Source organism: Plecotus auritus (genome assembly GCF_963455305.1).
Source record: "Plecotus auritus genome assembly, chromosome: 12".
Lineage (NCBI taxonomy): Eukaryota > Metazoa > Chordata > Mammalia > Chiroptera > Vespertilionidae > Plecotus > Plecotus auritus.
The window spans coordinates 4,849,760-4,871,256 of record NC_137778.1 but is presented as its reverse complement, the minus strand read 5'-3'; the positions used below and the strand labels follow the sequence as shown (position 1 = coordinate 4,871,256).

General features: G+C 48.8%; 1 protein-coding gene across 2 annotated transcripts; it reads left to right on the top strand.

The window, feature by feature from the left end:
• Positions 1 to 1,023: 1,023 nt before the first annotated feature.
• Positions 1,024 to 21,198, top strand: SELL (selectin L). 2 transcript variants are annotated; one of them, XM_080648277.1, is made up of 9 exons: positions 1,024 to 1,175; positions 1,945 to 2,014; positions 3,730 to 4,116; positions 5,253 to 5,360; positions 8,780 to 8,965; positions 10,222 to 10,407; positions 11,852 to 11,980; positions 16,285 to 16,303; positions 20,041 to 21,198. In XM_080648277.1, the coding sequence occupies exons 1-9, from the start codon at positions 1,173 to 1,175 to the stop codon at positions 20,057 to 20,059; spliced, it is 1,107 nt and encodes a 368-aa protein (XP_080504403.1). In that variant the 5' UTR covers positions 1,024 to 1,172; the 3' UTR covers positions 20,060 to 21,198. The 2 variants fall into 2 exon arrangements, with proteins under 2 accessions (XP_080504403.1, XP_080504402.1); XM_080648276.1 differs by having other exon boundaries at positions 1,076 to 1,202.
• The last annotated feature ends 299 nt before the right edge of the window (positions 21,199 to 21,497 follow it).

Below are 21,497 nucleotides of genomic sequence, written 5' to 3'. Positions count from 1 at the left end.
CTGGCGTGGCTGAAGCCTGGCTGACCAGGTCAGGAGAGAACGGGAGGAGGGACTTAGAAACGCAGTCTAGACACTGCTTTGGGCTGTAGGTGGAGATGGGCACTTCGTGGGTCCCCTCGGCCCCAGGCGTGTCCCCATGTCAACACGCCTTCCGAGCTCCCGCCAGGAGGAGGGCAGCGCACTAACCACGCGCACAGGCCGGAGCGGGGCTGGTCCCACACCCCCAGTCTCTTCCTTTCTTACCTTCCTGGGCCTTGGAAAACCGGGATAGCTATAGTACCTACTGCGGTGTTGTATTTAATCTCTGTAAAGATCAATAAGGTAATCAACATGGAATGTTGAGATCTATAGCTATTGTTGTTATTATTGTCTTTTCAAAAATGCCAGTGACTCCCCCTTCCACTGCCCCCCATCATTCGGGTCCTGATTTCATATGCAGTTTATCTCCTTCACATGCTACACTTGGGGGTACAGATAAGGGTGTTTTAGGCCCCCAAACCCTGAGGGCAGAAAGCCAGAGCTGCTCTGCAGGTCGGGGCTTAACTTTAGGGGTGCCATTGACAAGGACGTCCACTAGGGGGTGAGCAAGGGGCAGGAAGGCACCCTCAAGTTGTTACAGGTGAGCTGTATGTGGTCTAAGGGACATGTGTCTGAAGTACTTACTGATTGTGTGGTGTTTGCGGTTATCAGGCGCCCTCTACCATGGATAGCGAAGAGTTAGCCCGGTGTTGATAGAAAAGAAAGAGGAGAGACAGAGAGATAGAGAGAGGGAGAGAGAGAGACTGGGAAAGAGGGAGGGAGGGAGGCAGGAGGAGGGAGGGAAGGAAGGAGGAAGGAAAGAAGGAGGAAAGGAGAGAAGGGAGGAAGGAAGAGAGGGAGGAAGGAGGTTGGAAGGAGAGAGGAAGGAGGAGAGGGAGGATCTAACAGCAGCACCTTGGTCAGAGCTCTGTTTTTCTCAGGGGAGGTGACGGAGGTCAGGAAAGAGGTGGGGAAAGAAAGGGGGGGTGTGGGGAGGAGGAGGATGTGAGACTGCGTTAGAGAAATGAGAGAAAGCAGCCCTTCTGGGACACTTGCTCAGTGCACAGCGCAGCCTTGTCTGGGCCAGGACAGGAGCCCCTGGAGCAGAGCCGGGACGTGGGGCCGCAGAGGGACCAGACCAGGACGGTGCAGACATGGTGAGCTCTCAGCCTGGAAGGCCACAGGTGCTCGCAGAGCCTCTTCTCAGGGTTGCAGAGGCGGGTGGCAAAGGACAGGAGGCAACACATTTCATTCTTGCTTTAAAAAAGCCAGGAGCTAAACCTGCCGGAGCCCCTCGAACCCTCCTCTCCTGGTGCTGACTTCTCCTCGCTGTCTCGGCTGAGACTCGGGGCTCCCTTGTTGCAATGAGCAGCTTTGCGAGCCAACCTGCAGCTCACTGAGAAGGGACCACATGGTTTTAGGGGTGCAGACAATGTGTGGTCTTGCCATCCGAGTTGCTCAAAAGGCATCTCTTTTTACTTGAAAGAAACGGAACTGCTTTTCTTTCTGGCGTCTGGCTGGCTGTCTAATTCTTTTAGGAATTGGAAGCATCATAATCAAGTGGGAGATGTTAACATTCAACCTAAATGTCAACAGCCCATTGAACACCAAGGGACACTTTAAAACAATACATACTAAGTATCCAGCGGTTCCATCTAACAGCTCAGCAGAGCAGCAGGTAGAAACCATTCCTGAAATATAGAAAAAGTCAGAGTAGTAACAATCAGCACCTTGAGGCTAAGGCATGAAAATAAAGGAGCCACATGTCAGTTTTGAGGCAAATTTAATGCTTCTCTTTCATCCGTGTCTTCGGCCGGGTTTGTAAGCCCATGTATTTCGATTTGAACTCTAGGAAAGTGGTAGGAACCTCCCCACGGGGCTGTGCACGTGGGATTTAAGAGTGTACATCTCGTGCTTTATCTGCAGCTCTCTCCACGGAAACATCGGCGTGCTCAGAGGGTCTTGGAGCTGTGGGTGTGGACAGCGCTCTGTTGGGGTATGTCCTGCGATTTGTGTATTGCTGAGCCTTTGTTCACTTGTTTGTTTTTCTTAAGAGTCCACGGGGTGTGCAGAGCCACAGGGAAATTATTAGGCAGACACTGTTAATTCCACCCCTCCTGTGAAGACCTTTCTTTCTCTCATCTTTGGTCCTTTCCCAGAAATCCCTGGCACCTGCCCCACCCTTTGCTGCAGGCCCAAATCCTGACGAACCCACCAAGATCTGAGTTGTGAAGGAAGAAGGTCAATTAAGAAATATCTACTAGGGAACTTACAATCTATACCAGATATTTAGCACTGCGCTTTCTATGATTCATCGACAGTTCAGTGGACATCAATTCTACAGTGTGAGCTTTTAAAGGGCCAGCCCTTTACATATTTTTTGATCCTTCTCCCATTGATGTGACAAATGCTATGTCTGATTCTTGAAGAGTGTTGGCAGTTGTTTGGAACATTCCCATTGCTGCAGTAGGCTAATGTCTTCTTACTCCCTGGCTTGAAATTTTAGCTCTGGCCAAGCAAACGTGCTCCCTCGGCCCCTCACACATTCCTTGTGCCATGTCTGCCCATGCCCCCTGGCACCCTGGTGAGTCCCTGCTCCGAAGGTCCAGAGAGCAGTGAGCCAAACCATTTCCTCCCTCCAGCACTGACCTTCTTTCTGGTGGAATGCCCCTTCCCAGCTCGGTCCACATGTCCATTCTAGGACATTCTTTACTCATGAATCGTATGTTTCATTTCCGATATGTTTGACTTGCTCCAGATTAATTATGTTTTCTTTGCATCTGTTATGTCTTGCTTAGAATCCTTAGGAGACTGTAAAGTTGGACCTGTTTTCTGTGATATTTCTCCATGGGATTTGCCCTACACAGTGAAAACTCAATCAATGTTGATGGCTGTGAAAACGTTTACTTCACAGGAGAGCAGTGTTTTACAGATCACACATGCTTGGAACGGCCCATGTTATCACGAGGTCATTGTGTGACTATGTGTTTGTCTTGGTTTCTTCAAGGTGCTCATAGCTGAAGCACCCATGCTGATTACACGCCATCAGTTGACATCTCTGTGTACGGGACACCATCTAAATACATCCCACAATCCCGCACCATTTGGCTTGTGCACTTTGGTTGTTGTTATGTAGTTAGATGTCTAAGGCTTGGGCTGTGGACGGACGTTTTCCCAGAAGCAGTTCTTCCTGTGCTAACTATTACCTTTCTGATACAAAAGAGATCACTATATCATTATTCCTGTCCTCATCTGACTTCTCTCCTAGAAGCAGAAGTGCTGGCCTTTAGGAAAGTATTCTGGGATTAAAAAAGAAAGACGGTACATCTTAGAGAGATAGGTTATACTTAAATTACTTTTAAACGATGGACAGCTACTAAGGTGAACATGAATGTCTGAATTATGTTGGTTACATTTCACTTGAAAGAATTAATTCACGAGAGAAATTTATTTCATGAAAATAAATCTAGAAAGCCACAAATTTGTCTAAAATAGAGCTATGCGCAAAAATACTCAATATTGTGGTGAAAAGTGATTGGGACTAATAGGGGTATTTTCTGCTTCAAACCTGTGAATGACTCATTCTGCACCAAGGCGGTACCTTACACCTTTGCTGTGTTGGTTTCCTCCCGTGCCAGGGGGGCTCAGCCTGGGTTAGTCCCAGTGGTGTCAGCTGTGACTGAGGTGTACACTCTCGCTGATGTCTTTCAGGTTTCTCTGCCTACCATGGGACCCATGGCTGGACTTACCATTATTCCGAAAAACCCATGAACTGGGCAAACGCTAGGAGGTTCTGCCAACAAAACTACACCGATCTGGTTGCCATACAGAACAAGGGGGAGATTGAGTACCTGAACAGGACGCTGCCCTTCAGCCGCACCTACTACTGGATCGGGATCCGGAAGGTGGCAGGCGTGTGGACCTGGGTGGGGACCAACAAGTCCCTCACGGCCGAAGCCGAGAACTGGGGCGTCGGGGAGCCCAACAACAAGAAGTCGAAAGAGGACTGCGTGGAGATGTACATCAAGAGGAGCAAGGACGCGGGCAAGTGGAACGACGACGCCTGCCACAAGCCCAAGGCCGCCCTGTGCTACACAGGTAGGGAGGCCCCGTGGAGAGGGCCAGCACTCGCCGGGGATGCGGGGCAGAGTGCCCGGCGCTTTCTGAAGTCAGCCCAGGCCTGAAGGCAGCGCGACCCACGTCACTGAAGAGCCTTCCTGGAGTGCGAGGCTGGTCCCAACACCCCAAAGCTGTGCCCCTCAATCCGTTTACACCCAGATGAGACGTGGACAGCCCCCGCTGGTTTGGCTCAATGGCTAGAGTGTCGGCCTGCGGACGGAAAGGTCCCTCCCGGGTTCGATTCCTGGTCAGGGCACATGCCCGGGTTGCAGGCTCGATCCCCAGTAGAGGGTGTGCAGGAGGCAGCCAATCAATGATTCTCTCTCATCATTGATGTTTCTATCTCTCTCCCTCTCCCTTCCTCTCTGAAATCAATACAAATATATTTAAAAAGAAAAGAAAAAAAAGACGAGCCGTGTGTAAGGAGGAAGGACTAGACCATCAGGGTCCCTGAGGGGAAGGGGGGCAAGCGCGGCAAGCTGAGCCTCACTTGGCCTCCGTGTCCTCACCGCAAAGCAGGGCCTGGCGTGGCGCTGCCTGCGGCGAAGCCTGTAGCTCTGGGCGATGAAGCGCATGCTTCATTCTCGCGGGTTACAAAAGCTCCATGGCAACAGCCCAAACAGCCCAGATTCTTTTCCGAGTCGTATGTGAACAGTGAAACGCCGTTCCTTGGGTCCCTGGCAAATGGGACTCCCGGATGAGCTAGCAGATTTGGGCTTTTTCATCTTTCTATAGTGCTTTCTGTGAAGAAAGGGGTTGCCAAGCAATCTGACTGCAGAAACGATTTGGCGTCATTTAATCTGCTCATTACACTAAAAACAGAGTAATTTCAAGAGTTTCAGCGTAGATCCCTAAGATTTCCCAAAATGCTAACAGAGTGCCAGCACTGGCGAATTCACTCGCAAAATAAACGTGTATGGCTACAGGGCCAGTATATGACGTAAATAAAAATGTCAGCATATGGTTTTTATGCAAAGGTACTATGAATATACAGATGAAGGTTTCCTGTGTGGTAAATTAGTCTCCGTCAGAAAGTTATCTAAAAGTCTAAAAACATGACTACGTGTACTACAAAGTAATCGCCTTAAAGTAATTTCTTCCTGACCCCCTTAAAGCTTCGTGCCAGCCCCGGTCCTGCAGCGGCCATGGCGAATGCGTGGAAACCATCAACAACAACACCTGCAGCTGTGACGCGGGCTATTACGGGCCCCAGTGCCAGTTCGGTAAGCCCTTTCCTTCCGTGGCTTCTTCCTGTGTGCGCTCCCGGGGTTCCTGCCGCTGTGGCAGTGGGCTGGGACAGCAAGGTACCAGCCGTTCGGAGAAATGAGAAGTTCTGATCAGAAGTCTGGGCTTTCGAAACGTGGCCACCTTTCCGTAAAGATTTCATAAGTCAGAATGAAGTTTCAATTCTCTTTTCAACGTCTTTCCCAGAGCCACAGAGAACACGGGGTCAGCAGGACAGTAACAAATCCGGGGTGGCAGATTCCTGCTTTTAGAAACTCATATCCAGTGAGCTTGTTGGGCTCATTAGAACTCTAAAGTCTGAAAAACACGAAAACATTTATTGTTAGGAGGGTGAGTTACCCAAAAGGTAATCTCACTTGTTTATGTTAATCCTCAAAGTCATAACAGGGCAAAGCCAAAAAGAAGAGTTCATTCACATAATGATATACAGTACATAGAGGTTGGTGATATGTAATAATACATTCAACACATTCATTTGGGCTGGGTATTTCAGAAGATATAAAGGCAAATCTATTACAGATTCTGCTCTTAAAGGATTTACAGTAAACTGGTGGAAATTATATATGCTCATAATTTGGTTTGCTTGAAAGCAAGATAAGCCGGGGTAAGTTTGCAGGGACTGGAAACTGCCTAATGAAGCAATCTGGCCTCTATCTAACAACTAGAGGCCCGATGCATGAAATTCATGCAAGGGGCTCAGCCATTGCAGCCCCGGCTTTGTCTGGAAGGTCATTCGGCTGTCTGATCTAATTAGCATATTATGCTTTTATTATTATAGATGGGAGGCTACTGGTATCTTTTTTATTGACTTTATTGGGGTGACATTGGTTAATACATGTCATAGGTTTCAGGTGTACAATTCTATAATATGTCATCCGAGTATTATATTGTGTGTTCACCACCCCAAGTTTAGTCTCCTTCCGTCACCATTTATCCCCCCTTTTGCTCTGTTCAACCTTCCCCACCCCCCTCTTCCTCTGGTAATCACCACACTGTTGTTTGTGTCTGGAGGGGTTTTTCTTCTGCCACTTAGTATCTTAACACCTGCATGTAGGGCAGGTATCCTAGAAGCAGTGCAGGAGATGGAGTGGAGAGCAGAAAGGGAGAAGATGGAGAGGATCGTTAGGATTCTCATGAAATCACTCAGAGTCGAGGTGGTAGAAACAGAAAGGGGAGAATATACAGATTCAAAGCAAGGAGCCTTTGACCCAGTCAACTCACTACCGAGAGACACATCAAATCCTTTGACAGAAATGGTTGAGTTTCAAAACTATGTTTGAAGTATCTGGTGCATAAAATATAAGATTATAAGGAGGGGGAAAAAATCAATGTTTGTAAAGAATAAAGAATTGAGGCTGAAGCAAATTTAAATGTCAACCAACTGGAATGGATCTACCTCATTTCACTCGATTGCAGAGCCGTGACTTCTACCCAACCTTACACCCTCACTCCATCCCAAAGCTTTGTTTTCTGATTCTTACAGGGTTGTCATGCCCATTGCCTTGTTGAACATGTTAATCTTTTTGGTCTTGGCTTCCACTGTATCACTCTTTCCTGGTTTTCTTTCTACCTGTGATCATTTCTCTTCGGTTTTCTTCATGGGCACGAACCCAAGCCCACACACTATTGTTATTTCTCATTTTCTATCTCCTGTCCATTTCTCTTTTGACTTTCTACGCTCCCTCTGGTCAAATGTACCAACTTCTGTGAATTCACGAATCTATGTGAGCTTTGGACTGATGGCCTGTTTCCAGCCCTGAACTCCAAATATACAGGCATATCCTTGGGATGCCCACAGACTGCAAAGCCACTGTCCCAGCAGCTTTCCATTGTATTCCTCCTCTTCGTGTGCGGTACCACCATTTATATGAGTGCTCTGGTATGAAGCTCTCTCACCAGCCCTACATATACACACTACTCATTTTTATATAGTTTTATTGTTTCTCCAATTTGTCTCCTGCTCATCAATTCTACTGCCACTGCCCTCATCAACCTCTTCCTAGAGGATTGCCTAGTTTCTTAGCTGCGATCCACGACTTTTGATGAGTGCCCCTCAAATATGCACACTACGGGCAGGCTGATCAATTGAAAATAATCAAACATCACATATCTGTGGCCACCCACCCTTTCATGTCCACCTGTCATTTGTCCTATGGAATAAATTTCTAAACTCCTCGAGGCCTAGAGTGATGCTGCTGTACTGTGGATGCTCATGAAATCAATGAAAAAAGACAATGGCATTTTGTCTTAGGCCTATCTTTCTCCCTAATCTCATTTCACTACCCCGCCCCCCATCTCTTCTTTCTTTCTAGTGACATCAGAATGCTCACAGTTCTCCACATTGACCTCTCGAGCTTTGTATCTCATCGATTGCTCATGGATTTCTCTCTCACTTTGCACATGGCTAATCCATCTGTTTATCTTGAAGACATAGTTCAGGGATTATTTCTTTCAGGAAGCTTTCTGAGTACCCCCAAATAGGCTAAGTGTCCCTATTTTTGTGCTAATACCTCCACGTATATCTTCCTTACGTACCTGCATTGATGAGGCCATCTATGCACGGGTCTGTATCCCCTTGGCAGACTGATAGCACAGGAAGTTGGTGCACATCTTACCTGTCATTACATCTGCAGGATGGAGACTGTGCCTGGAGTGTATCGGGCACTTGCTTGTGGGCATGGATTGAACTGGACAATGTAATTCATTTTAATTTGGACTTGGACTGGATATGAAAAAATATAAAAAGTTTCCCAATTCTTCGGACCCATTCTTTTGAAATATCAAGAGCAGGATCACACAATGGCTCAAACTTAATAAAACATAAGGCATGAGAGTTGCAATATTGGCCCAATAACATGGCAGAGCCTAAAATTGGAGACGGACTTTCAGCCTTAATTTGATCCACTGCACCACCGGCCAGAGCAGGGAAACGGATGTGGCTTCTGCAGAGGGCTGTCCAACCAGAGGAGGCCTGGCACCGGCTAGGGAGGGTGAGGCAGAGTCCAGGTGGAGACGCTGCCTAAAGACCAATTACAGACACCCCCTCTTCCTCCAAACCTCCTATCCCAACACCCTAAAATTCTCAGTAATCTGCAGACTGAGCCGGTCATGCCCACTTAAACCCGTGTAGGTGTAAAAATTGTCTCCCCAGATAATGCCACAGATAACAAGAAGATTAGTTCATGCTTAATTAAACTTCCTGGAGCTGGACTCTATCCTAAGTCCTTGCCCTGCATTCAATCATTTAATTCCCACACCAACTCCAGGAAGGGAGGACAGTCAGCAGAGCTGACAGGTTAGTGGCCCTGTCACCGCCCTGGTCCTCAGGTGGCCATGCCTGGACTCACGAGCCACCAGGCCCTCTCGCCTCCCAATGCTGTCTCTCTTTTTATTCAAGTGACACGGTGTGCGCCTCTGGAGGGCCCCGAGCTGGGTGCCATGGCCTGCAGCCACCCGCTGGGAGACTTCAGCTACAGCTCGCGGTGTGCCTTCAATTGCTCCGAGGGAACAGAGCTCACCGGGACCGAGGAAACCACCTGTGGGCCCTTTGGGAACTGGTCATCTCCGGTGCCCACCTGCCGAGGTGAGCAGCTGTCCCCCGCGGCTTTGTCACGCAGCCCTGGGTTCCTGCAGCGAGGACACGCCATCGGGTCTTGCTAAGAGGCCTGGACCCTCTGCTGGAGAATGACTTACCCTTAGACTATGCTGTGATGCTGCTCAGAGGGGCCCTCTCACAGCCCGTGAGTGATTTTCAGCAGTCGCCGTGGTTACGCTGTATCTTTTCCTCTTCATTGTCAGGCATAAGTCATCCACCTTGCTGAGCCTCAGTGAATTTTGGGTTGTTCTCTCCTCTCAAAAACACCTGTTTTATGTGGTGTCCTTCTTAACACCAACCGATTTCCTTCTCCGAGGTAGAAGTCTTTTTTAATTATTATTATTGTTTTATTTGTTTATTCTCAAAATCATTTTTTAGCTTTTCTCCTCCATGAACTCTCAGGAGAGTAACAACTGCTGTGAAAAACACAGTGTCTTAGTCCTTTTCCATCTGAAATATGGTGGGTGTTTTCTTTTAAGCTGGCGGGACAATCCCCGTGCAGGAGGAGACTGGGGGTGCCAGTTTTGGTTACATTTTCTACGTCGTCGATGCTTCTGACTCACTAGTTTAAGTGATTTAGTTCTCAAAAGAACTGTCAGAATCATTTATTGAAATCATAGCACTTGGTGAAGGCCTAGGGTGAGGGGGGTGGCTAGAAGGGTTCAATGGAGAAAAAAAGGGGACACGTATAATACTTTCAACAATAAAGATTTAATAGAAAGAAAGGAAGAACAAAAGAAAGAAAGAAAGAAAGAAAGAAAGAAAGAAAGAAAGAAAGAAAGAAAGAAAGAAAGAAAGAACTAAATTGACCAACCTGCTGAATTTTACAGAAGTTGAGGGACTTGCTTCAGAGAATTGGGATGTTTCTCAAAATTGCTTAGACAGACTTTGGGACGGGGGGAGGGGTGGACGTTCTCTACATTCAGTGAGAAGATTCCTCAAGGGCCAAGGCCAGGTCCAGGCACTTCCAGCGGAGTGGGAGTGACTCCCAGAGGGGCCCATCCTCCCTCCTCTCTCTACCTTTCACCCCAAATGCTTCTGGTGCTCTCCTGGCTTCACCCCTGCCTCTCCACTCTCCTTCGTTCTCAAGAAAGGAAATTCTGGAAGCATGATCAGGAGCAATTTCTAGATTAGGAATGGCTGGGGTCCTCTGGGTGGTTCCACAGCTGAGTCAGGTAGCTTTGGCTAAATCCTTTGCTCAAGAGAAGGTCTATACTCAGAACGTTTTTTCTTTTTCTTTGTAGTGATTCAGTGTGATGCTCTAGCAGCACCTGATTTGGGGACCATGGACTGCCGTCACCCCCTGGGCAACTTCAGCTTTAACTCCACGTGCACCTTCAACTGCTCAGAAGGAACTGAGCTCATCGGAAAGACGAGAACTGTCTGTGAATCATCTGGAAGCTGGTCCAGCCCTCTTGCAGTATGTCAGAGTGAGTCAATGTCCCAATCTCCAGAATACCTTAAAGATGGAGCAGATGTGGGAAAGATATAGTAAATTTTTATATTTCATTTTGCTTGACAGATGTGCTTTAAAAATAAATTCGTACATATTAATTTACTATATAACCCTTGACTATTCTTGCTTCTTCCTTCAATGATAGCTATTTCTTTTTTCTAGCCAATTCTCAACTTTTCCTATCTCAAACCATAACATCTAAACTCACTGTCTCTACTGAATTATTTCCTATCCATCCTTCTATTCCAGGGCAAGCTCACTTCTCTGGTAGTCCATTAAAGTGCCGCTGCCAAGAACACCAATAACCACATAATTCCAAAAGCAGTGGGTACATTTCTATTATCATTAAGCTGAAGCATCCAAATCTGTCTGTGCATAAGGGCTATGTCTCCCTCATTTCTCAATAGCCTCCACCTGTCAGTCGGTGCTAAATAAATGCTCATTAAATTGGCATGTGAAAGATTAGCTACCCATGTCTGCCCCTAGGGCCATTTGCACCAATGATGAAAGTCTTTAAATGGTGTGACCCGTGGAAGCTGTCCGAGAAGCTGATCTCTGTGGGCCAGGGAGTGGGTGGGGAATCAGGGTCTTCAGGGGAGGACTGTGTATCAGGCTAGGGGTCCTTTCCTTTCAAGGCAGCCAATGGGTGCCTTCTGTTTGGATCCTCTGGGACCTTGAGCCTCTTTCCACTATATAGTTGGTGTGGGGATGGAAGCCCCATGAAAGGGTTCCTCAAGGTCATGTGGAGAGTAGGGATGCCGTCAGACCCTGTGCCAACATACTGGTGCCACCAATTACAGATGTTCCCTCGTGGCATGTTTTCAATAAAGGTTCCCCAATGAACTTGGTTCACACTTGCAAGAGGACATGGAGGTGTATCCCTCTGTGTATTTGTGATGGAAGTGGGAGGAGTGAATCATTCACAGGTCCGTGCAGGTCCCCGGCAGGTAAACCCCAAGTACAGACGCTTGCACAGCCGCTTTAAAGTAAAAGCATTAATGGTCTCCTGCGACTGACAAGTTACTGGTTCAGATCACTGGCTTTTATTTTTCCTACAATCATGTTGGGCCGTTCAGCTCTTCTCTGATTTAGAGTCCCAACCATTCAACAAGGCCACGGAGCTAAATACAACGATGACCACTTCTTGACAAGATTTTTAGTTGCATCTCCCAGAAATTCCACTAATGACCAGTCTGGGAATTGAGATTGCATAGGTGTGGGGCTAGGAAAGCCAGTCCAGTCTCTGTCTCTGCCATGGACTCATCACGGGCCTTCCCATGCCAGTTTCCTCATGTCAGATGGCACCAAATGGGCAACTGTTGGGAGATGGAAGGAGGGGGAAAGGCTAACCTCATGAAATGGCTCTAGAGAGGTCATGCTGTGGCCTCATGCGATGGGCCTCCCCGATTCTCTTTCAGAATTGGACAGGAGCTTCTCCATGATCAAGGAAGGCAACTACAACCCCCTCTTCATCCCACTGGCAGTCATGGTTACTGCATTCCTGGGGTTGGCCTTTATCATCTGGCTGGCGAGGCGATTAAAAAAAGGTACGTGCATTTACCTTCCTAAGAAAATAACAGAACTGTAAAGAGAAAAAAATAGAAACCCACAGGAAATTAAGTACGACACCTTCTGAAGCTGGATAGGGGCGAGGCCGCACACCCCAGGCGGGCCCTGGACACGTGGGAGGCAGCCGCGCACACACTTACATTAAGACACGTGGGCTGGTTTTTGTTTTGTTTTGTTTTTCATTCAACAAACTTTAAAACAAACAAACAAAAGTCCTGCTATCTTCAAGGCACCTCGCTTGGGTGATAACGGACAAATGGGCCTTGGCTCTGACTTAATTCTGAAAAAAGGACGCATGCACTCTGACCTCTAAGAGCCACGCGCCTTTGACTCCGTGCTGCGGTTCCTCTGGGAAGTGGATCTAGTGCCCAGGAATGTCTCCATGGCACTGCCCCTGAATCCCTGACCTCACGAGAGCCACACACCTGCCTGGCTTCTCACCTGTGGAGTCGCACATCCCAGGATTCACCCCACGCTCCTCCCCAGTGCCTGTTCACTAGCGGCTCAACCCCGGCAAGGCGCCGCGCTCTCCTGCTTCCCCTCCACTCTGGGCTGGAGGAGAAGAGGGAGCAAGGAGGGCTACCCTGAGAAGCCAGTGTCTGCCCTAAATGGCAGGGGAGCGCACCAGGGAGGAACAGCATCACTCACCCACCTGCCCCTGTTTATCCGAACCCTAACATGGCCAGCCTGACGGTTACAGACCCACAGCCTGAGGCAGAGCCTGGTGTGGGCTGCCCCATTGGCCAGACTCAGCCAGCAGAAATGTCCACGACTCTGAAACTCACGCATAGTAGGCAGCTTTTAATACATCCCTGCTTCAAGGTCAGGGGTCATTGGTGACCTCAAAACAACTGCTAAGCAGCTGTGCAGTGTTGCCGTTTTAATCCCACTTCCACCGTATTAATTAGCATGTATTCTGTTCAGTGAATGTGGTACGTAAGGACTGCACCCCTCACCCACCCATCCTCACTGGCAATTGCAGGAATAGTAGCTACTCTTTCTCAATAGTCATCACTGTGATCAGCTCTTTCATCCTAAATTTAAGAACAAGGAAACCTGATTCGTGTTCTAACCAACCCAGCAAGACCTGGTGGGGTGGGGGAGGGAAAGGATGTGGAGGACCTCAGTAGCTGTAACCTGAGAGCATGAGGAGTTAGTGCCTCTGCTGCTCTTAGACATTTGCTAACATCGGCTCCCATCAACTTATAGGACGGTACTAAGTATGTAAGTAAAAGGCAAAACAGGAATGAGATTTCCCTCCCACTGCTGATGGTCGTTTCCATGGAGACTTCAAAGCCTGGCCCAGCGTCCTCTCTTTCCTCCTACGTTGGGTGGCAGTGGCCGGACAGAGGGGGTAGAGCATCATGGGTAAGGGATAGCTGAGTAAGTGTTGAAGGCTCTGGGGCTGCGAGTCTCTAGCATAAGGAGGATATTTATTCCCAAATTCTAAAACCTTTTCATAAATGCTAGTAGAATCACAAGAACAGAATTGAAGTCACAGTTGTTCAGTGAGGGGGAGGGGCTGGCTGAGGCTGATTTATAAGCAGGGGTGAGAAAGGCAGTGGGGCTGTTTTTACATTCTTTACCTTGGAGTCATTTCTGTACAAGATCTCAAACCGATAACCTGAAAACTGCGTGCCCCGCTGTGGGAATGAGTGTGGGGCAAACAGGAAACAGATAACGGGCAGTTCTCCTGTTATAGTTATGCCAGCAGAGAGCAGAGCCCGGAGGTCACTGGCTGAGGAAGGTCATGCTTCTCTAACAAAACATCCAAACAGTCTTCATTTCTGAAACCTCTTCTGATAGCCCCAACTTCAAGTCACGTTTGCTTCCAAAAATGTTAGTTGTAGGTTCATTGAAACATGAAGACTATTTTTTTCCCCCTGTAGAGACAATGTTAGAAATGATGGGCTAAACCCCTGGAGAGTTCTAACACAAGGTGGCTGAGGCATTTACAAGAATAGAAGTGAAAAGCAGCACATCAGGATATACGCAGTGCTCATTGTCACTGAGAACTTTATATGCTTTGGGGTTGAGAAAGCTGGAAAGGGGGACAGGTGAATCTTCACAGAATAGCAGTCAATGAAATGGCTAGAATATGGCCCTGACCCTCTGTCTTCAGATGGATCTTCGGAACTAGCACTTTGACCCTTGCCCTGGTTGTGTTGACCTCCAGACCTCAGCCTCTTTCTTCTGAGCGAGGAATCGGGGGCTCCAGAAACATGACCCTGTGCATGGGTTTGTCTAGAAACTTTCCCCCCAACTTACTAGTCATTATCCTTGGCCCTGCTTGGTAAATGGGGAAATGAGGCAATAATGTTGTGGGTTTTTTTTTTAAATTTGAAATGTATTTATATTGATTTCAGAGAGGAAGAGAGAGAGCGAAAAAGAGAGAGTGAAACATCAATGATGAGAGAGAATCATTGATCAGTTGCCTCCTGCACGCATTCCCACTGGGGATCGAGCCTGAAACCTGGGCATGTGCCCTGACCAGGAATCGAACTGTGACCTCCTGGTTCGTGGGTCAAAGCTCAACCACTGAGCCACACTGGTCAGGCAGAGGCCATCATGTTTTAGGCCAAATCTCTAAAGTCTCTGAATGTAAGCAGGGCCGGAGCCATCTGGACGTGCCCCTGAGACCGCTGGTCTCTGGGGTAAGGAGGCTCTGTTTTACCTGGGGATGGAAGAACCTTCCACCGGGACCACAGGACTGGAACAGGGCACCAGGGCACCAGGGCACCAGAGCACGGGACTGAGCACAGGCTTAGTTCTCTTTTCTTCAAAAAAGAAACTCTCAGTAGGAACCGATTCTTGCTCGTGTATTGCTATGTCTCATTGCTCCTAAAAGAAAAATATATGGAGATAAAGAAACAGAAACCTGAAATGAGTTCAGATTTAATTCCCTCCGTGCAGGTGTATTTGGCCCATGTCATCAGTGGCTGAATTTTGGGAGAAATGTTAATAAAATATTAATTTCTGATATTTTAAAGGTTTAAAATAGTAAATGAATACTATCTAAGCTTTAGTCTCTGCACTAAGTACTTTGAGTACATTTTTAAAATCAACTCCACGAGGAAGATATAATTTCAGGCCCCGTTCACTGGAGACGTGGAGGCTTAGAGAGGATAAGTGGCTGTTCAGGGACACACCTGCTGGTGGCAACCAGGGCTTGCTTGGCGACTGAATGATTCTAGAGCTCCAGGGGGTAGCCCCTGAAATACACTGCTTTCCAGAGAGGTTTTTCTACTAGGAAAGTTTTTTTTTTTTTTTAAAGAGATATTTTTATTGAATACAGAGAGGAAGGGAGAGGGAGAAAGAGAGAGAAACATCAATGATGAGAGAGAATCAGTGATTGCCTATCTCCTGCACGCCCCTTACTGGGGATTGAGCCTGCAACCGGGTATGTGCCCTGGACTGAAATTGAACCTGGGACCCTTCAGTCTTCATGCTGACGCTCTATCCACCAAGCCAAACCAGGTGGGGCTATTCAGAAAGCTTTTATTTGCTTTTATTTCCTCTGCAGCTCAACTCTACAGTTCGTTCATTTATCTACTTACTCATTCTCTGCTTTTAAAGAGAATGTCAGATCACTTACAAAATGCATTCAACAGAGCAAGTTAAAATTAGTTAAAAAGTAAGAAAAAGAAGGCCAAAATGTACTGTACAAAAATAGGTTGGAGCCACAGGTGAAGTTAGAACACAGAAATGTGTGTGTCACAAAGTCCTATACGCTTGCTCAGCGAGGGTCTCAGGTTGGGCTCCGAGTTCCTCGCAGCCCGTCAGAGAAGGAAACCAGACCTCTGAGCATCACTGTGTAAGATGAAAACATGCCGGTTCCTCAGATCGGCGGTGTTACTCCTACTGCCGGGCCTGAGTGCGCTTCCTCCTGTGGGTCCTCCTAGAGAAGATGGTGTGAGACACGCGTTCTCCCAGTGTCAGCAGTCAGGTCTCCTAGGGAAGGACCCGAGGGGGTGGGAGGGCAGTGGGGAAGGGGAAGCCTGTGAAGGGTTGTATTGGGCCTGGTTACCAGGCAGGTCAGGCTGGACCTGTCTTTATGGGCCGTGCAGACTGCGGAGTGGAACTTGGTCCGACCGAGTACTGACCGCTGTTTGAATGAGAGCATTAGCCCAGTACCTCCGACCTCAGACGCTCCACTCAGCACACGCATAATATGCTTCAAAAGACGGTTCTGAGGGTGGGAATTTCTGTTTACTCTTATTTTAAAAAATTGAAATTGTCTACTTTTACTGATGCCATTTTTTCTATTTCTTCTATTTTTTAGGCAAAAAGTCTCAGAGAAGGTAAGTTTTATCAGCAAGCAGTTTCTACATCTGTTGATCTATTCTCTACCTTTCTAAGATCCCTCCTGTTACAGTTAAACACACTGACTCCAGTAGTTATTTACACGGGGCCTCATTCAAATGATCTTTCCAGATAAATCGATCCATCTATCAGCCTCCCTGAAAAGTAGTGGTCTTTTTAGTGTGGGTGGAGCTGAATGAATGAATGGACAAGTAACGCCCTATTAGGAAAAGGCAGTTATGTAAAGGGAGTGCTTTCCAATTGTTCTGAATATTTTGTGAGGATTGGAAGCACTGTGACATATTTTGTCTTGTCCTGGCTGAACACGAGGGCAAATACGGTATTCAGGAAGCATCTAATTCAACAAATATTTATTGAGAAACTGTTGAATCCCAGGCTTTAAGAAGCAGATATAAGCCCAGACCCCAGGTCCTCAATGCCTAGCACAGGGGGTAGGTGACTAGTGCTCTATTAAGCACTGCCTTCAGAAATGTGGAAAAAGTTGGGAGCACAGATTCTACCTGCAGGTTCCTTGAAGACGTAATTTTTTAGTTTGGTCCTGAACCTCAGATTTCTTAAACTGGAGAAACACATACTTAGGAGAGATGCAAGCATGTGGCAATGCATGGCCCATCTGGCAGAAATGAAGATGGCAAAGCATTTATCAGTTCGAGAGCCTTAGTGACTTGCTCTGAAATGTTAGGAAGGAGAGTGTCAGTAAAAAGAACTGTGAAGACGAGATTTTGATGACATTCGAAGTAGCCAGCTAGACACCGAACTCCTTTACATGCTGGAAATGAAACAAGATGGTCCCAAGGCAGGGTGCTTGTTCAGACAGCCATCCTGCAAACCACAAATTGTCACTGAGACGTTCAGCGGGCTGTGCTCAGGGTGCGAAAGAGAAAGTGAGGAGCCACGAGGTGACAGAGGCCGGATCACAGAGGGATTCACGCGCCATATTGAGTGGCCTCTATCCTGAGGCCTTTGGGGCATCACTATGGGCTGAGCAGGTGGATGTCCCTCCCTCCCGGCACCCTCCCACATGCTGAAATGTGTATCTCGGGGATCTTTGCACCTGATCTGTGAGGATCACCCTACACAAAAGTAAGCAAACATGGGAATCGGTGAGCTTGGAGGCAAAGAACTATTTTGGAGGAATTTGAAATCATGAGGTTAAAACTGTCTAGAACCATAGCAGCGAAGATCGCTCATGAGGTAAGAGGAGGTAGAGTCAGTTGAGTGTGGTCCTTCGTTGGCTAATAACAGAGAAGACAGAGAAGAAGCAGAGAAGTTGCAGTGGTTCTGATGGGGGAACTGATAGGTGGTTGCTATCTGTACTCCACAGTGCTAGTCACCGGGAAGGGACAGCAACAACAACAACAAATAAAACTAAAAGAGAGAGATGTTTTGGAGGTGGCGCTCCGGGGCTGTTTTGTACGCGTTGTTTGGTGCTCGTGGCTCCTGCGTGGTCCGTTGGCTCTGTCCGTAGCCCAGAGGCTGCTGTGGGGCAGACGTGGATTCAGGGGTTCTCACATCACTGGAGGTAACTGCCGTCTGAGGACCAGGTGCTATCCCCAGGCTGCAGTGTGGGCGAGGAGATGTGGGAGGGAGGGCCAGGACAGCAGTGGAACATCAGCAGCGAGCGAGGCAGCTGAGGGAAAGGAGAGGGGGAGGAGGTCGCCAGGGAGTGAGAGGGGAATCGGGGGGCGGGGGGGAACAGGAGTACGGGGTTGGGAATGCTTAGGAAACGAAGAAATGAAGCTGTTTCACATGCTGCCAAGAGAACCAGTACATTTCCCCTGGATGTGACCAGGGTCCTGGTGGGAACTATTTTCAGTGTGGAGGTCAGGACAGAAGTCCGGTGGTCAGGGCTCGAGGACTCAGCAGGGATGAGAAAACAGGCAGAACCAGTCAGCCATCTCTCCTGAAAAGCTTGGCTAGAAGGAGATGAGAGCGTTGGGGGTAACTGGGTAGGGACAGAGGGTCGGCGGAGGTCCTTTTATGCTATTTTATTGCCTTACCTTCCATTGGACAGGGTGGATGGGTCCTAGGCCCTTCCCAGAGCGCGCCTCCCCGGCTCTGTGGGCAGGAAACCCACAAGATGCTCACACCCACCGAGTAAAAGTCTTCCTGGCACAATCCACCCAGAGCCGGTTTCTGGCCGCAGGAACCACCTGTGTTTTCGTCACCACTTGATGGATCGATTCAACGTTTTAGATGTCCTAGGGCAGGAGGAATGTCAGCCTTAAGTTCATTACCCTTCTACGCTCACTGCCACATTAAGTTGAATGGTTTGCTGATTTTCACATGAATCAATCCACAGTTGTCTTACTGAACACCTTTGTGAGGAACAATGCTAAGCTGGAGGGGAAAGGAGGAGTCAGTCCTTACCCCTGACCTCAGCGAGCTTGCCTGGTTGGGGAGCAAAGACAGAAAAGTGTATTTAAAGACAAAGAAAAATACAAGACAGACGTGGCAGTGGTCAGGGAATTCTGCATTCGCCAAAAGCCTCCTTCGCTGCCGGAGTTTGGTGAGCACAGAAAGTCCCACGAGATCTGTGCCCGCCTAGGTCCAAAGATCATGCTCTCAATGTTCATGCCTTTAGAACTGACAACTGTTGGCCCAGGTTAGAGTGGTAAGTCCCGGTGGTGTGATCCCCCACACGGAGCCCTGGGCGTGCTGGCACTGAGGAAGGGTGGGGTGGGAGGAGCAGGGCGTGTTCCTAAAACAAGCCGAAGGTGACTGAACACAATCACAGCAAACACCTGGCTCAGTTTTTGAAAAGCTCTCGAGTCCTTTGTGCTCAGTCCTACCCGCCGTTGGTTGGTGTTGGCTGGTGAATGACGGGCTCCTCGGGCATCTGTGGTTTCGATTCTTGCCGGGTTATTTTGATTCTTCTGCAAACCGGTTCTGTTTACCACCTCATTTGGTTTCCAGTGTCTAAATTCTGCCCGGGTAAGAGCTACACCCGAGATGCACAGGAAGATACGATGCCAACCTCAGAGGAGGGCCAACGTGAGATTCTGTTTTCAGAAATGTTTTTGTCTGTGTTGGCGGCACGTTTGCAGCTGCTGAATTGTGGTTTCCCAGGGCAGTTCGCCGTGAGAACAGCTCAGGCTGGTCCTCCCTGGGAGAGGTGCTATGGAGGCAGACTGCATTTGGTTCTCCCCGTCCTTTCCAAGAATGAGACCCTGTTTCACACGCACGAGGTGTCATTTAGTTCATGCAGCTAGACTTGGCACCACCTCCTTCCATCAGAGCCCACCGGAATCAGGCCTTGGAGACCCACACCATAGCGTTCATGAGCTTTGATGTTCTCTGATTTCTCTTTCCTTTTGAGCATGTCTGCTTCCACTTTCCTGACTTCCCACTGCTCAGGGTCTGTCTCCAGCGCCCCGCGTGCTCACTGGGTCTGAAGACAAAGCCTGGGCCCGGACGCTTCTCTCAGTGTGGGCTGGGGACCAGCACCATCGTTAGAGATGCAGAATCTCTGGCCCCACCCACACCCACTGGATCTGGGTGGGAAGCAGCTGAAGGTGTGAGAAGCGCTGCTTTAGGCTTTTCTGGCCTCATTTCTCTGCCTCAGGGCCTGTCTGGCATTTTGTCCAACTCACTGATCATATTTTCTTTACTCTCCTTCTCACCTCTAGGGCATATTTACCTTTCCTAATAACACTTTAGTTTTCCCAATGTTAAGCCCCTTCCTTTAACTTACATCCTCTTGTTTTCCATTCAGCATGGATGATCCGTACTAAATCACGCTCCGGGACAGAAAGATCTCTCGAGATCCTAGCCCATCACCGGATCCTTCCAACCCTCTGTCGTTGAGATGACATGTGTCTCGCTCAGTACATCTGGAAAGATTCTCCAGGGCCAGCAGCTTCTTCTGCCCCCGGCCCCTCCCCCACCCACCTGCGCTGTGGTTTGTGTAGCTCGGTGTGTACCTCTCCCCGTGGAGGAACGAGACCCCAGGGAAAGGACTGCTGTGGAACATAAAGACTCTGGTGTCGCGCTCTTTCTTGACTCTTGTTTCCAGTTTCAACTCAGAGCTGTACCCGGTGACACACACCTCCAAACACCGTGGGACGTGGGTACACGCCGGCCACAGGCTCCAGGTGCTGCAAGCCACGCTTTACACGCGGGGGGTCGGGGTGCGTACATTCTCACTGGGAGGCCATTCAGCTGATGTCATCCTGGCTTCCAACTCCAGCGAAACCATGGGGTTCTGCTCCGAACAGGACCCGTCCTGTCTGCACTGGATCCCACCTTCTACACCCGCAGGCCGCGCTGTCTGCCTCCCCCTGCTGCCTCCCTGGTCGGTGGCTGACTCCACACACAGCATCGCATGAGCACCAAACCCCGGAGAGGAGAAAGGCGCCGGACCCATGCTTTTCTCGGATTCGGGGTTCGCTGTCTCTTTGTTACACCCACCCAGATTTCTTGAATTCCGTGTTTTTTATAACCAGTGCATAGCTGATAAAGAAACACCATTACCGGGACACCGGCGGCAGGCAGCCTCTGTTCCTGTGGTTCTGCAGAAAAGTTGAAACTGGGAGAAAGAGATTCCGGGCCTCCTGCCGAAATGCTCCCCCTTCGCTGCCCCCAATTCTCTTATCCATCTCCCTAGATTCCACCCATTCCTCACGGTTCACCTCAGGTCCTGCCTCCCCCATCACCCTCACCACTTTCATAGCTGGTCCTTACCAGCCCCGCCCATGGCAACCTCCCCTTGGCCTCCTACCGCAAGGTTAGTCTGTAACATGCAATTTTGTACTTAAACACAGCTCTTTCCCCCCCAATGTTACCTAGTTTGTTATTTTAAAAATTGTCATACGTATGTTTTCTCCCCAATAAAATCCCCCACCCCCCTTGAAGGTAGAGACTGTGCCACATCCCGGGAGGGTCTGGTTCACTCCTCGACACTCAGTAAATGTTCAAACAAGCCGGGGGGAGCTCCCAGTGCAGCTGGCTCGGCAGCACACCCTCTCTCTGCATGTGTGATGGCCTGAGCAGGGACCACCCCTGTCCAGGGCGGAGCTCTTAGAAGGAACAGGGCCTGGTGAAGACCAGGGGCAAACACGCCCTGCCCACGGCCGGCACAGCTCTCACATAGGGCTGCAGGCCAGGAGGATGGTTTTCTGGGGGTGGTTACAGCTTCCTTTCTCCGCCGCCTCAGATTCCGCCGTACAACGC